We start from the raw sequence: 15,297 nt of genomic DNA on the forward strand, positions 1-15,297 counted from the left end.
TGGTCCTCAACATCATTCATATCGTTCAATGGCAATATTTGACCACACAACTTAATAATTCCCCTACCGTCTCTCATAGACACCTGTCATGTTGTTTACCTTTGTGTTGCCAGCCATGGTGACCAGTAGCTGCTTCCTCCTGCCCCGTCCTGAGCCCAGCAGGTTCCCCTCCGCCTCCCTCTCCCCAAGGTCCTGGATCCCCTTTGGGGTGGGAGAACCACACGTGCCTGGTTTGGTCATCACAACACGAGGCTCCTGCTCAATAGCAAAGTGAACATGACAGTGTAAATCACTGAATTGCTATAATACGTCTCTCTTGCTGATAACATACACTGAGTGTACTAAACATTAGGAACACCTTCCTCTTATTGAGTTGCACCCCCTTTTGCCTTCAGAACAGCCTCAATTCATCGGACTCTACAAGGTGTCGAAAGCATTCCACAGGGATTCTGGTCTTTGTTTACGCCAATGCTTCCCACAGTTTTGTCATGTTGGCTGGATGGTCTTTAAGCGGCGGACCAATCTTGATACAGGCGTTGTAATTCTTGACACACTCAAACCCGTGCGCCTGGTATCTACTACCATACCCCGTTCAAAGGCACTTAAATCTTTTGTCTTACCCATTCACCCACTGAATGGCACACATAAACAATACATGTCTCAAAATCCTTATTAAACCTGTCTCCTCCCCTTCATCTACACTGATTGAAGTGGATTTAACAAGTGACATCAATTAGGGATCATACCTTTCACCTGGATTCACCTGGTCAGTCCATGTCATGGGAAGATCATTGCGTTTTGTACACTCAGTGTATATTTATGGATAAGGTGGGTCTTACATCAAGATGGACAGGTAATTCTATTGGTAAGAATATTCATATTTCAGAACTGTTCTGACATGTAAAAGCATCTCTGTGTACATCTCTGTCGGGAGATAGGGCCACTCACGGTGGTAGACTTGTTGATGGTGATGGTTAAGTCCCCTGCGTTGCCCTTGGGGCTCTGCAGTGCCATTCCTTCCTCCTCCGCTCTCTTTTTGTCCTCCTCTACCTCCTACATGGAATGAAACAGAACATGAAACCTAGAACAACCAAATGATCCTGATATTAGTCCTCAGCGAACCCTGTAAAAGACCTAAAAGATTTGTTCAAATGCAGTCTTCACTCCATATATGGCTAGTTGTTAGAGAGACTTACATTATCTAAGGTTTCCAATGCCACTTGCCATTTTGTTAGGGATATGATGATTAAACCATTCCAGAAAGACGCCAGGTCTTTGTCAAGCTCAATCCCTCCTAGTTTTAAAAATGGTGTCCTTCTGTTTTCAGAGTAAGAACAGTAGAATACCAAACTCACCTGGTACCTCTTCATGAGGGCTTCATTCTTCCTGCGGAGAGCCTCAATCTTTTTATCCAGCTCCACGTCCTTCTGCTCCTTCTTCAGCATGACATCACTGGAGGTCTGGAGAGGAGAGAGACGGACAACACTCAGCTAATCAGAACTGTAGAATCTTGTGCTACTTGTCAGTGGCTACAGTTCCTATAGTAAACAGTCAACTATCCTGGACATGCTATGCATGATGGGCATTCAGAATGATGAACTCGCAACAAAAGCAGGCCAACAAGTTAAACTGTTCTCTGCTACCACATGGAAAGCGGTACTGGAGCGCCAAGTCTAGGTCCAAGAGGCTTCTAAAACAGCTTCTACCCCCAAGCCATAAGACTCCTGAACACCTAATCAAATGGCTACCCAGAATATTTGCATTGCCTGCTCCCCCCCCCCCCCCCTCCTTTACACCGCTGCTACTCTCTGTTCTTATCATCTATGCATAGTAACTTTAATAACTCTACCTATATGTATTACCTCAACTAACCGGTGCCCCAGATCTTTGTACCAGTACATTGTTATTTTACTGCTGTTCTTTAATTTCTTTTTTTTTTTTTTAACTGCATTGTTGGTTTGGGCTCGTAAGTAAGCATTTCACTGTAAGGTTGTATTCGGCGCATGTGACTCATACAATTTGATTTGAACAATATGTAGCAAGTACTGCTGACTGACAACTTGCCATGATTAACAGAAGGATCATGAGTATCAAATCTTATTCCAGTCGTTCTACACCACTGTGCCTGTTGCGGTCAACACAGTAACAGTAGTACAGACAAAAATGCATGCACATGTTAGCACTAGAGCACAGAGCAGCCTGCCTCCTCACGTGACAAGAGGCATCTGGTTAAAGCCTCGATGACTTCTTATGGGACTGTAACAGGGTGTGTTACACTGCTTTTAAAGCCCGAAGGCATTTCATACGTCATACCACTGTGACACTGAAATGTATTGAGCAATAGGCATTACAGCAGGGGTTTCCAACAGGTAGATCGCAAACTACCAGTAGCTCACAGCCCACCTAGGAGTAGCTCAACAGTCAATTCTGAAAGTACATGCATTTTTATGTGTTCCATCGCAAACTGTCCATAGACATAAAGCACCCAGCTACTATCCAATCAAAGCCATATTGACATTATCCCACCCCTGGTTAGCCACTATTGGCTTAAAAAGTCCAACGTAACACAATATCTGCCAATTAATTTCCAGCAATATTGCCCCTCTGTCTGTTTGGTGCGTACAGTTGTCTATCATCAGTCAGTATGTAGCCAATTAGCGATGTTAATGATACCTGGCATTGTGGGTAGACTGTTTTGTCAATTAAATGTAAACTGCAAAGTTGGCTTCCCAGACAGAACTATTTCATGATTAATTTGGACATTGTTTTGCAGCAGTAAGCCTTACTGCAGAAACATTGCTAAACCGACACATTCCTCTCTTACTAGGTGCGCAAATAGGGGAATTAGACTCATAAATCAAGATTTGTCCTTTGACATGGACTCAGAACATAATTTTAGTTGTTTCTCTATGAATAATTGTAATATTGAGAGTAAAAAAACTCCCAACTCAGGAAAAAGAAAAACGGAGAAAACAGATTTCTGGAAAATACTAAATATAATATTATGGGGCCTGTCATGCCCATTGCTGTTTATTAACCATTACCAGAAAACACATCTCTTACAATAGAAAAAGACCCCGTGAAGAGTTACATGGTAGAAGAGAAGACAAGAATGTGCCTATTTTAAAGCTACAAAAAATAAGCTCGCAATATGTTGGAGACCCCTGCATTACAGAAGGCAGCTAGGCCTAACAGTTGGTGTGTTGACAAACAATTTTTTTTTATGTATCCAGGGCACAAAACCCAGTGATGGGGAATCTAATCTAAAATACAAGCTGATTCAACTTTGGTTCTTCCCCTTCTGATCATAAGAATTCTTGTAGCAGTCTCTAATGGTGTTACTTTAAATGGCTGCAGCATGGGCTAAAGGGCACATGTATGACAGGCCAGAGGGAGCAGAGTACATGTAAAGTAACGCAGGACTCCTGTTTTACTATACATTAAAGACTGTCTGACTATATGATACGATGGAAAGAGAAGTAGCCTACGATCACTACGCTCAATGAAAGATCCCATTTGGGAGCCGCAAACAGAGAGCAGACGTGCTTCCGGCCAACTGTACAAAACAGCAGATTTGATCTCATTTTATGATTATTTTATCTGTTAAGATTGCAGCATGGTGATTCCATGTGGGTCCTTTAGATGTAACTCCAGCGGTGTCTGCGCTGTACGGACACCTGTGTATGATGAGTAAAACTTAGACTTTGGAACACGTTTTCAAAGGCAAATGGATGCCCTGAGCAGAGCTAGTGATGTAGCATTGAATAACACTTGTTTCCTCTCCAGGCGTAGTGAACGCCCACACCACTCAACAGCCCTTCACAGTTCTCAGAGGAAAATGTCAGATCGCATTGGCTCTGTACTCAGCACTGTGAGATGCAACTCCCAAAGTTCACTAGATCCTTTCATATAAGCCGAGCACTCATGGGGTGACTAAACCTTGAGCTCCAACAATACATACACAAAGGCACATGTACACACTCAAACAAGCACCATGTGTGCTGTCAATTAAGGATGCTTACAATTCAACTTGCCAGCATGAAATAAATGGAATTCCACTTTGTCATTCCCCTGTCATCTGGGCAAATAATGCTAATGGTGAGTCTAAAAAAAAAATACAACCAACAAGTGAAGTGGCCATAACAAAACTAGACCCAGGCCTTCTCAAATCTATTCATACACTTACTTGACATCAGAGGCAGTATGACAACAATCCTAACCCGAAACCATAACAAACATTTACATCTTTAAACCCTGTGCTGTACAATTCCCCCTATAAAAAGGGGCTACTGCATTCCTTGCAGACAGCCTGACTGTCACAGACAGAGAAAGGCAGGAGGTGGCATTCACTGCAAAGCTGCCTGCCTGCCTGCCAGTCACCCGCCGTCGCCACAGTGACGACAAAAGAGAATCCTGGCTGCTCAATGTGACATTCCGCTCAGTGCAGAACAATGAGTCACAGCGTAGCCTACACAACACAGCATTTGTACAGGATCATTCCATGTCGTTCCACTGCCATTGCACTGTCACTGGCCTGGCCGCAAATAATGGCTGCCAGACTCCTGGCGCAGATGGTAGATTTTGGAGGAGGGGCGTTGGTCAGACGTCCTGTTTTTAAAATTGACTGAAGAAAAGAATATCGTATTATTTGAAGCTCCATGTTAAAAATGACCAACATTCACATTAGTCATGAACCTAAAAAGATGCAGGTTGAATATGGCACATTCATCAGCCATGGCATTTTTTTTATGGACATACTGACAATTTTTAAATCAGTTTGCTTCCAGTGCAGCATAGCCAATAGCAATGATTCACAGACAGCCCAATAGAAATAGCTTTAAAAAGGTGCAATATGCAGAAATCGCTCTGCCACTTCCTGGTTGCTAAAAGTCTAATAGTTTACCTAAATGTGACAAAACAAGCAGTCATTGTGTAGAGAATCATTGTACCATCTAAACCTCTGTGAAAAATATTTTCCATAACCAAATACATTGTATTTTCAGCTGGTGTACAAAACCGAAAGTAAAAGATGCAAAAACGAAACTTAAGAATGGAAAGCATAGAAATAGCACACATAGAACAGATCTACCGCTTCTTAGACTTTCTTTCAATGAGAATGATATATCTATAAATTAAATTGTGATGTGAATTTGGTCAGGCCGCCCCCCAAAAAATGACATACTGCAGCTTAACGGGACAAGATAGCATAAAATCCAATCTAAAGCTTTTGAAAACAGTGAGATAGAAGTTGGGACTCACAGAGAGGCGGTGGGAAGTGCCAACTGCTTTAGAGCTTCTAGTTGTCAGGGTATCCAAACACAACAGGCCATGATCACACACCAGGAATAGAACAGCGAGGGAAAAGAACACCACCAGCTCTCACGCAGGCAAATGGCGACTCATGAGAATAGCCAGCTAAAGTATCAAAGTGAGCGAGAGAGACACCACACGTTGAAAACGTAAGGGGGACGTGGATTTACCCTTCAGGGTTTGAGGTACCTCTTCTCTCTCTCTCAGAGTCCCTGTCACTGTGATCGCCTGTGAAGGGGACGGGTCCTTAGCATACGGTAGCTGGCTCAGCCCCACACATGTAAACACACACACACAGGCTGTGGGACTGCCAGCTGATGGCACCCATGCCCAGGCAGGGAGGCCTGCGGAACTGAAGCTGGCAGAGCTTTTCGCCTTAATCCCTACCCATCCAGCGACCCCAGCATCTACTGGAGGACCAGGGTGGAGAATAGAGACAGCACATCTGACTGAAACACTGCATTTCCTTACAGCTACAACCTCTAGCTGGAGAGAGCAGGGAGGAAGTAGAGACTAGCCTGTAGCAGGATAAAACGAGAGTAAGAAGAGTAAAGAGAGAGAGAGAATGCACTCACAGGTCTCTCCATGTCAGCATTGAAACCTGGGCTGGGTCCAAACGCGAAGCAGCAGCCGAAGCGGCAGAGTCCGCGATCATGCCTTGATTACAATGAACCAAGTTGGGCGGACAGCCAAGACATCTAACAAATGCACAGAGTGCCCCTGTTAATGGATTTTACAGCGCCTGCCCGCTTGCTCTCGCACTCACCCTCTCTCCATCCTTCCCACTCTCACACACATGCTCTTGCGCTCTCCATTTCTCTCTCTCTCTCTAGGGCACTTGCTCTCAGTTAAAATTACCCTTTTCCCTCCTCCCCCTGTCCTCTGCTCAAAACACAATGGTTAAATACTGCCCCCCTCCCAATACATGCACTAAACCCTCTCTGAATTTAAAGGGAAACAGGAGATTATTTTAAGTTAGTGTTACCAAACACATGCTGTCTTCCTGAGCATGATACAGCCCTCAAATACTAATAACAGCAGTCCAGTCAGTGTTATATTTGCAGCCACTGTCAATGTTATTCCAAACATGTCCCAGCCAGTAACGAGATGCATGTATTTGATTGTTAGAATAATCCCCCTACCATCTCTTTAACAGCTGGTTTGCGTGCGAGTGCCCAGGCAAGGTATGGGTTGGGGGTTGGATGGGGGGGATGCCTGCAGGATTTCCCACGACTCCTTCTGCAGTCAGACAAATGCCAGACTGCTCAGGAGGCAGCAGGGAAATCAAAATGCTGTGACTTGCAGTCAGTCGCTTAGTTTTCCCAGAGTGCTTCAGACACACAGATAGCTTCTTTGATAGAGTAGGGCAATTCTACGGTAACAGAATTACACTGAGACTCAGTTTTTTCAATTAAAAATGTATGCCAAACAAAACACATTTATAGTCAGCAGCATACCACCCTGCATACCACTGCTGGCTTGCTTCTGAAGCTAAGCAGGGTTGGTCCTGGTCAGTCCCTGGATGGGAGACCAGATGCTGCTGGAAGTGGTGTTGGAGGGCCAGTAGGAGGCACTCTTTCCTCTGGTCTAAAAAATATCCCAATGCCCCAGAGCAGTGATTGGGGACACTGCCCTGTGTAGGGTGCCGTCTTTCGGATGGGACGTTAAGCGGGTGTCCTGACTCTCTGAGGTCATTAAAGATCCCATGACACTTATCGTAAGAGTAGGGGTGTTAACCCCGGTGTCCTGGCTAAATTCCCAATCTGGCCCTCAAACCATCATGGTCACCTAATAATCCCCAGTTTACAATTGGCTCATTCATCCCCCTCCTCTCCCCTGTAACTATTCCCCAGGTCGTTGCTGCAAATGAGAACGTGTTCTCAGTCAACTTACCTGGTAAAATAACGGTAAAATAAAAATAAAAAAATAAATAAATTTAAAAGTTTAACAAACTCTATGCACAATGACTACGTTTAACAATTTCCACTGAAAAAAATTACAAAAACACAATTAAGTGGAAAAACTGTGCAGATGCTAACTTTGGTAAAAGAATTACAGTAAAATCTCCCTCAGTTTATGTGACCGCGTTTCTCCCTCAAAAATATCTGCTCTGAATTCAAAGATGTCGGCAGAAAGAATGGAGTGTCACATGACATCTTCATCTTGAAAAAATCTATTTTGGTTATTGAACTACAGTAAGGGAAGTGGATTTACACCCGGTAACAGAATTACATAAATGGAATTACATCATGGGTCCCTGATCTGTAGTACACAGAAATGCATAATTATGGGTATGAATGTCATTCTCCATATGTTTCACAAGTTTGGACGTCACAGTGCACCACATTGGAGTACAGAACAGTATAGTGCAGTAAAGTAGAGTACATTATACTGTACCCTAGTGTGCTCTACTGTACAGTATTGTACTGAACTTGACCTACTTTTTTACTGTCCTGTACTGTGCTATCCAAACTTGTGAAACATACGTCTATGATAAATCCAGTCCATCTGTGGACGTTGAAATCAAGGCCAGGGTGGACTGACCAAATTTAAACTACTTTTCAACGTCCAGTCGGTGCACAGTGGCTGAGGATGCTGGTTACAGTAAATGGAAAGAAAGGGGGCTTTTTCTTGGTAAGAGCTGGGAGAGTTGACATTAACGAACGAACGAACGAGAGAAGACTCAGACTGTTTTAACACTCTTAGGTTGACCACCAGATGCCAGAAAGACAAAGGAAACAGCTATTAGCTGAACATAACAGTATGCCAGTGGAATGGAGGACAGTAGCAGGTGACCCAACTGTGGTTTGTGAACATTAGGAGTTCCTATTGTAGCCAATTCAGTTGCAGTAATTCCGTTACAGATTTTTGGGTAATTTTGTTACCGATTTGGTAACAGAATGAGTTAATTTATTTAATTAATCTACCTTTACTGTAAACTCACCTTTTGTTCAAATTGCATTTAGTGTAATCAAACATACACCTAGAACATGCATGAATATCAATACATGAGTTCCAAATGTTTCAAGGACATAGCTAAACCACAGATAGAAAAAGGAGTCAGATGTTTCACCGGATGTATAAATCTGAAGCATCCGGTTGGAATTTCCACTCCCCACCAAATATGGTGAGGAGAGGAAGCCCAGTGGCCGACAGTGGGAGAGTATGAAGCGAGATGGAACTGGGCCGATATTCTGCAGATTTTCTCATCGAGGAAAACCCTTCGATCTCGATACAGTTTTCTGTTCCCCAAACTAAAATCTGTTACGAACAGAGTGCACTGCGTTTTGTAGACGTGGCCCCTTGCCAAAGCTTTAAAAAATTGCATTGTTTACAAGAAGTGCAAGTGCGAATTGAGTTATAGAGTGGTGAGGAGTCTACTGTGTCCGGAAGCAACTTCACCATTACTTTTCTGGATTCAGGTTCACTCAAACATCGTTTTAAGCGTTGTTTTACTATTGACAGTTGCAGCTGATTTCGGGATTCTATACCGATCGATTTGCTCTCCTTAAATATTTGTCATTTGATGTATTCGATTCAGTCTCTGAATTGTTTCATCTAACTTTTCGCCGCAAGCTCCTGAAATCAGGGCATAAAAACTACAATTTGTGTCCTGAATTAGCCTAGTGCGCATGTACGCCCAGCTATATCCTGTCCCGAGCTTGTTTTCCCAGTTTTTCCATGGATAAACTAGCTGGCTAGCTGAACTATGCTAGATTTTGTCCTCATCGCCAAACTTCATAAATACTTCACCCTCAAATGATAGTCATTAAATAGTCATGACTGGTTCGAGCTGTGTGTCGTGTCGTAAACAACGGGGCGAAGGATATCATTGCTAATTAACGCGGACTCAAATTCAGTTCTGAGATCCACCGTCGTCATTGGCGTAGAGTTAGATGGACGTTTCTGACGGTTCTTGGAAATGTGTCAACAGACAGCCTCTCCCCACTTGGCTTGATAGGATATGTAGTGATTTAGCCTATTATTTAATTTGTTAAACGTTATTTAACTAGGCAAGTCAGTTAAGAACATTCTTATTTACAATGACGGCCTACCCCAGCCAAACCCGATTCAGCCAGATATGTACACAGTTTTGTACCCTTAACATTTTTTGAACTGACTTTCGTATTTGTTGATTGAAATCAAGACTTGATTAGAAAAATTAGTAATACAATAATGCCACGAGAAAATAGCAACTCTACAGAGCTACAATGAATGGAAAAATGTATTTGGTCCACATCTATTGCACAAGCGCACTTCACAGAGATGGCCATCCCAAACAGAAATATGCAAATATATGATTGAACCCGCAAATAGTATCTCGCTAGCTCGTGCTTGGCTCTGCCCACTTTGCTTCATTTGTTCCCATTGAAAACGGCACAGATGAACCATCTTGGGTTATTTATAAATATTTTTGGCTAAACTATACAAAATAAAAATTTTCTCCGGCACTTGCCAGGTACCATCCATGATGAGGACAGTAGTCTATTCTTATTTTCTATAAACTAACTTTTGGAACATCATCATTCACATGTTCAAAAGACCTTGGATGTCCCTGAACTTGTACAGGCTGCATAGGCTCACTGAGATCCCATTTTAATTAACAGCAATGACCCAGGGAACAGTTGTAGCAGGCGAAGAAGACCAATAACACTCACCGCATAGTCACTGCAGTCTCTGCCCTCTACCACGTATCCACTCTCATCGTGCAGGTATTCTATGTCCACCTCCACCTGTCCAACTGTTGAAAGTTGCCTGACTAAAGAGATGGCAACATACATTATAATTGCATTCAATTAACAGTAAGTGATTTGCAATGACACTCGATTTTCATGCATAACCTGCATGCATGATGAATTGCCATATTTTTACATGTAGATATTTGTTTAGGCTAACGTTAGCAAACTAGCTACCTGGAATGACACTGACAAGTGAGTTTTTAGATTTGGCGCTAAAAAAGAACAAAGAAAATCCACTGCTGACCATGAAATTGTCAACGGATAGCAATTTGGCAAGCTAGTTTATTTTTAAAAAAAAACGGGAGAGATTATATTACATAGCTAGCTCTACCTGGGATGTAGTAAGCCATGTTGGATGGTGATTTTCCACGGTCGTCGAAGTAGAACACGTTGGTACTTATCCAGCTAGCAATCTGCTAACACATAGGATAAATAGGAAGCAGCAGTGTGTATTTTTGGAAATGCACAAATTCATAAACTCTTTGACGTGTATGCGTATAAAAAAAATGAAGGTGTCATTATAGCGAAATTGTGCAGCCTCTGTGCAAATTGGAAAAAACATGTGGACGAGACGGCAGTGGTGAATAATTACCCCCTTTAACCACTAGGTGGATTACTTGCTTTATCCTTCTGGTTGGTGGTTTATCCCAAAGCCTCACCTGCCATACTGCTATTCATAGGCTTGCATCAACTTTTGTTGGCTCTCATGCGTTAATCTATCCTCTCATGTCATTGTTGGTGAAGGAAAGACCATTAACGTTATATATCTATGATTAACTAGAGATTCAACTAATCTTAAGGGGTTAGATAGCCCCATAGACCACTACTGTGACACCATAGACATTGTCTGACTTTCGTTATCACTCATATGGTACTATGGGTTAGGCCTGCCTATTCAGTGAAAATCAGTCTGGTAGTGCCATTCTTTGTGTGCACATAGTATAGTATATATAAGTATCGACCATTCCTCTTTGGTTTTCATTAATGATGGGTGTACATCGCTGAAGTCAGGAGGACTTTGGTATCAGCCAGGCAATGTCCCCTTTAAATGAGAAGGGCACAATTACTGCCCACAGAAGCAGTGGGGTGACTAGGCAGAGATAGAAACATTCTTTACTTCAGTCAACTCAGTCTTAAATCACTTTAGCAAATCTTAGCTTGCTAAATCTTAGCTGCCAGTGTTGTCCTGGGGGATGTAAACAGAATACTGTCTGTTTCACAGGCTTACACGTTGCAAAATGTTTTTTATTAACTATCAACATTCACTTGGGAAAGCAAAAAAAAAGGAGAGTCGAAGGGTTAGTCTAGGATATAATTTTATTTAGGTAATTTCCAGGGGAAGGGCAATGGAGGGGAACACGGCCATGGGTAAGGGAGAAGAGGTGGCGAGCATGATGGAGGAGGTGATCACGGAGCAAGAGGAGGTTGTGGCGGACATTAAAGATATGATCATGCATCTGTTGTCAACACTTATTACAAATAAAACCGTTTGGGCGACTAAAGTTGACAAATCTCGAATAAAACATACTTATAAAACCGAGCAAAATGATTGTTTAACTTCTTAATGCATAAGCAAATATTCATGCGATGGCATATCTAAACAGGACCTTATATGTCAGAGGCAGTGAGGCGCACCACCATCATTCTTACCATTCTTGTGTATGCCAGACTGCCCAGATCAAACAGTCAATTAAGTCATTCTTATGATTTTCCTCACATAGAGAACATAAACCAACGGGGTAGTAATTAGCCTGTAATAAGCCCTTGTTATCAATTCTTTCCACAACATTTCAGAAAAAAAATCCAAGACTAATGTTAGTGTACAACAAAAAGCCCACAGCATTGACACAGTAAAAGTGCCAATTTCATTTTACCTTTATTTAACTAGGCAAGTCAGTTCTTATTTTCAATGGTGATCTAAGAACCTGCCTTGTTCAGGGGTAGAACGCCAGATTTTTACCTTGTCAGCTCAGGGATTTGATCTTGCAACCTTTCGGTTACAAGTCCAACACTCTAACCACTAGGCTACCTGCCGCCCAATGGTCCTTGCAGTTGTGACTTTTACCACCAGAGGGATAAACATCTCAAATTAGCTGTCTCATACATGTCCTTTGAAATATATTCTAAAGATAATACATTCGGGGTCTGTGCTACTAAATAGTCTCTCAAATGTAGTTATTTATACAGCAATGGCATGTTTGTACACAGATTACATTTTTGTTTTTTAATTCGGTTTAATAAAAATTGAAAAGAAAAAGCATGACAAGTTTATTGCACATGTCCATGTAAAAGTACAGTATAATAATATGGATCTCATTGCTATGGAAACAAGTCTTCCACAATCTGGGGTGTTATGTCACACGATGAGTTGCTAAACAAACAATATGACAGAAAAGCAAAAAGCTGCTTTTTGATACAGTATGATATTTCTAAAACATAAATTCACAAAGATCAAGATGACATATTAGCAACTATCTATACTTTTAGACAGCAGATACATGTTTTCTCTATTTAAAAAACAAAACAAAACCATAGCTTTCTGTAGTGAGACAGGTTCATCATTTATCATAAGCAGGATGATGCAAAGGTCATGGTACCTCTGAATGAGAGAGTTGTTGGTTTTTGGACTTTGCACGTGAACATTCAGCACTCTCTTTCCTCTTGGGTCAGTGTTGTAACTGAGTTCACCAGCTCAACTCTGAGCTGATCCAAGGCAGCGGTTATGACTACCTGGACCACAGAGCATGCAGTCTCCAGCAGGTGGACCTCTTTCTGCTGCACATCACAGTTCTGCTTAGAATCACCATTATTTTCAGCATTGAGGATTCCATGGAATGTGTCACAACCAGTCTTCAAAGAGTTGTTCAGTTCAATGGGGTATAAATGCACGTCATCAGACATGTTACTCTCTAAATGTGAATCCTCTTTAACACTCTCATTTGCAATTATGCTCGTTTGAGTTTTTCCCTCTATAGCTTGTATTCCATTATGTACAAAAGCATCCTCACAAATTGCATTTAAGTCAATGTGTTTGTTAATAGCGTTTAATGTGAATCCCCCCCCCAATGATAGATCCTCTGCGGCAACTGTGCTTGAGGTAACACTTTCACTAAAGCCTAAATGTCTCTGCACCTCCTCTACCTCTGAAACAAGATTCACCCCGTCATTGCCGGCACAACTATAGGTCTCTATGGGATATGGGCTTACCAGCATCTCCGCCTGCTCCGCCTGCTCCAGTCTATTTTCAGGATATTTTTTAGCTTCCATTTTATCAGTTGTAGGGGCAGGGTTTTCGTAAGCCTTAGTTTCTTCTTTACTTGTTTCTATGGTGTCTCTGAACTCAGTGTCCTCTGACTTCATAACACTCACATCCACACTCACTGTTAGTGTCTCAGAGCAATGCACCTTAACCTCTCTGACAAAATCTAGGGGATGTGGATTAGGGTTCATGAGCTCAGTAACATCATCAGCATGTCTGTTAGCCAGGACTATAGTCTCCTCCTCAATGTATTCCTGTGTGCCTCCAATACGCTCCTGGAAGAAAGGAGAGGGCTTTTTGGTTCTGTGCCTCCAGAGATTCACAGCCTTTTTCTTGGAGGAAATAGCACAAGGAGAATGATCTTGTAGAGCTATCTCTGATCCTAGCTGTTCTTGCTTTGTTTTTGAATGGTTGCTGGGAGCGATCATGAGCCTTTTGAAGATTCTCCAGGTTTTAACTTTTAACTTTTCATCCTTTCCTTTCATCGCAGGAGTGGCCATGCTAGAGCAATTGTTAACTTGCTTTTCACTGGTTGTTACACCATAAACTGCAGTTGGTTGAACAGCAAAGTCTCTGGTTTGCTTGTTGAAAAATGTGATATCATGACCTTCCTTGTCTTCCTTTTCACCAGCTCTCTTCCTCCACCTTCTAATGCAGATGAGTGATGGAGAGAAACATCGCTTCCTTGTGCCTTGCTTTTCCCTCTTGTGCTTTTGGTTTGAATGGTCAGCTTTTACATCACTTTGTTCTGTGGAGAGTGACTTTGTGGTGCCTATTGTGTTTTCTAGTGTTGCCTCTTTGGAATCAGTGGATTTCCGAGGGCTCTTTGTGGTAGATTCCAGTGGAACCTCTTCAAAGATTGTGTCCTGACAGCCAGGCATGGAATCTTCCTTGGTCCCATTGCCATCCCCTGATCTCTGTCCCCAAGCCCAAGTCTTTCCCTTCCTCTCCATGTCACTGCTAGTCTTTGATTTACCAAGGAGTCGTCGTGGAGGACCTGTCAGCTTTCTCCTCAGACCCACTCTTCCCTGAGCGTGTCCAATCGAAGCCTCTTTGACTGACATGATTGATTTATTACCAGACCAGCTTTTCAGTTATTTATCTTCCAGAGGAAGTTGGATGTGTCAACATTACTCAACCATGACACCAGAGGACAAAATCCTTGAAGACCCTCTGGCAGGATATCAGCCCTATGAATAAAACGCACACATTGATGAATTGTTCGAAAGTGTGAAGATTTGCACAATCAATAACGTTTTCCTGGTGCAAAAGTAGTAAGCGTGTTTTGAGGTATACATATCAGATACAGTAGTCTCAAAAGAGATGCAACAAATGGCTTTGATGTTCTTATTTGCAGAACCACAATATTCATCAATATTACAGCTTCTAACTTTAAAGGTCTTTATTGTCATGAATGAGTCACAATTTTGAGACTAATTATGCCAATTGGATCATTTCGACCCAACATTAGTTGTCTATTTTTACCCCGTGACTCATCCATGACTCAATGAACATTGAGGTTGTTATCACATTTGCATTTATGAGGCTAATATAGAAGAGATGAAAGGTAGAAGAAGGTTACAATCAGGTAAAAGCATTGAGCAAAACAACAACAATAGGATATTCTCTCAAATGATACCTTTGCAAGAAATAACTCCTCTCTTCAAATAGTTCCTACCCTAATAAATTACAATTCATTTCAATTAATGAATAATTTAACTACCTATTTAAATGGTCAAGTAGCAATTAAAATACAATTATTCAGAAAATATATAAAATATATATATACATATATAATTATGTTCTACTTACCGTTTGTACAACTCTGTAGGAAAATATTTCTTAGTTCCCCAATGCCATTAGATACATGGTGAAATAATACCTGTAGACGTCCTGACAAGCCGCAGTCCGTGTGCAAGTGTCCGACAGCTCTCTCAGAGAGCAAGCAGTATGTTTCATTTACATGTTTCAAAGGAGCAGCATCCTACC

General features: G+C 41.9%; 2 protein-coding genes across 4 annotated transcripts in view; both read right to left on the reverse strand.

Moving 5' to 3' along the window:
* LOC129812736 (coiled-coil domain-containing protein 9B-like) overlaps nt 1–10,531 on the reverse strand; it is a 30,590-nt gene extending 20,059 nt beyond the window's left edge. Inside the window, exons 1-5 of one of the 3 annotated variants that reach the window (XM_055864564.1) lie at nt 10,381–10,531; nt 9,969–10,069; nt 1,356–1,460; nt 949–1,053; nt 100–255 (exon numbers count right to left, since the gene is read on the reverse strand). In XM_055864564.1, coding sequence (XP_055720539.1) covers nt 100–255; nt 949–1,053; nt 1,356–1,460; nt 9,969–10,069; nt 10,381–10,399 — 486 coding nt within the window. In that variant the 5' untranslated portion in view covers nt 10,400–10,531. Of the gene's footprint in view, nt 1–99; nt 256–948; nt 1,054–1,355; nt 1,461–5,259; nt 5,605–5,885; nt 6,175–9,968; nt 10,070–10,380 lie in introns of those variants that run through there. The other 2 variants (XM_055864565.1, XM_055864566.1) reach the window with 2 other exon arrangements.
* Nucleotides 10,532–11,348: 817 nt separating this feature from the next.
* On the reverse strand, nt 11,349–15,297 carry LOC129812738 (uncharacterized). The gene is made up of 2 exons (XM_055864569.1): nt 15,121–15,297; nt 11,349–14,498 (listed from the first exon to the last, which is right to left on the reverse strand). The coding sequence occupies exon 2, from the start codon at nt 14,370–14,372 to the stop codon at nt 12,693–12,695; it is 1,680 nt and encodes a 559-aa protein (XP_055720544.1). The 5' UTR covers nt 14,373–14,498; nt 15,121–15,297; the 3' UTR covers nt 11,349–12,692.

Source organism: Salvelinus fontinalis, chromosome 16 (assembly GCF_029448725.1).
Source record: "Salvelinus fontinalis isolate EN_2023a chromosome 16, ASM2944872v1, whole genome shotgun sequence".
Classification (NCBI taxonomy): domain Eukaryota; kingdom Metazoa; phylum Chordata; class Actinopteri; order Salmoniformes; family Salmonidae; genus Salvelinus; species Salvelinus fontinalis.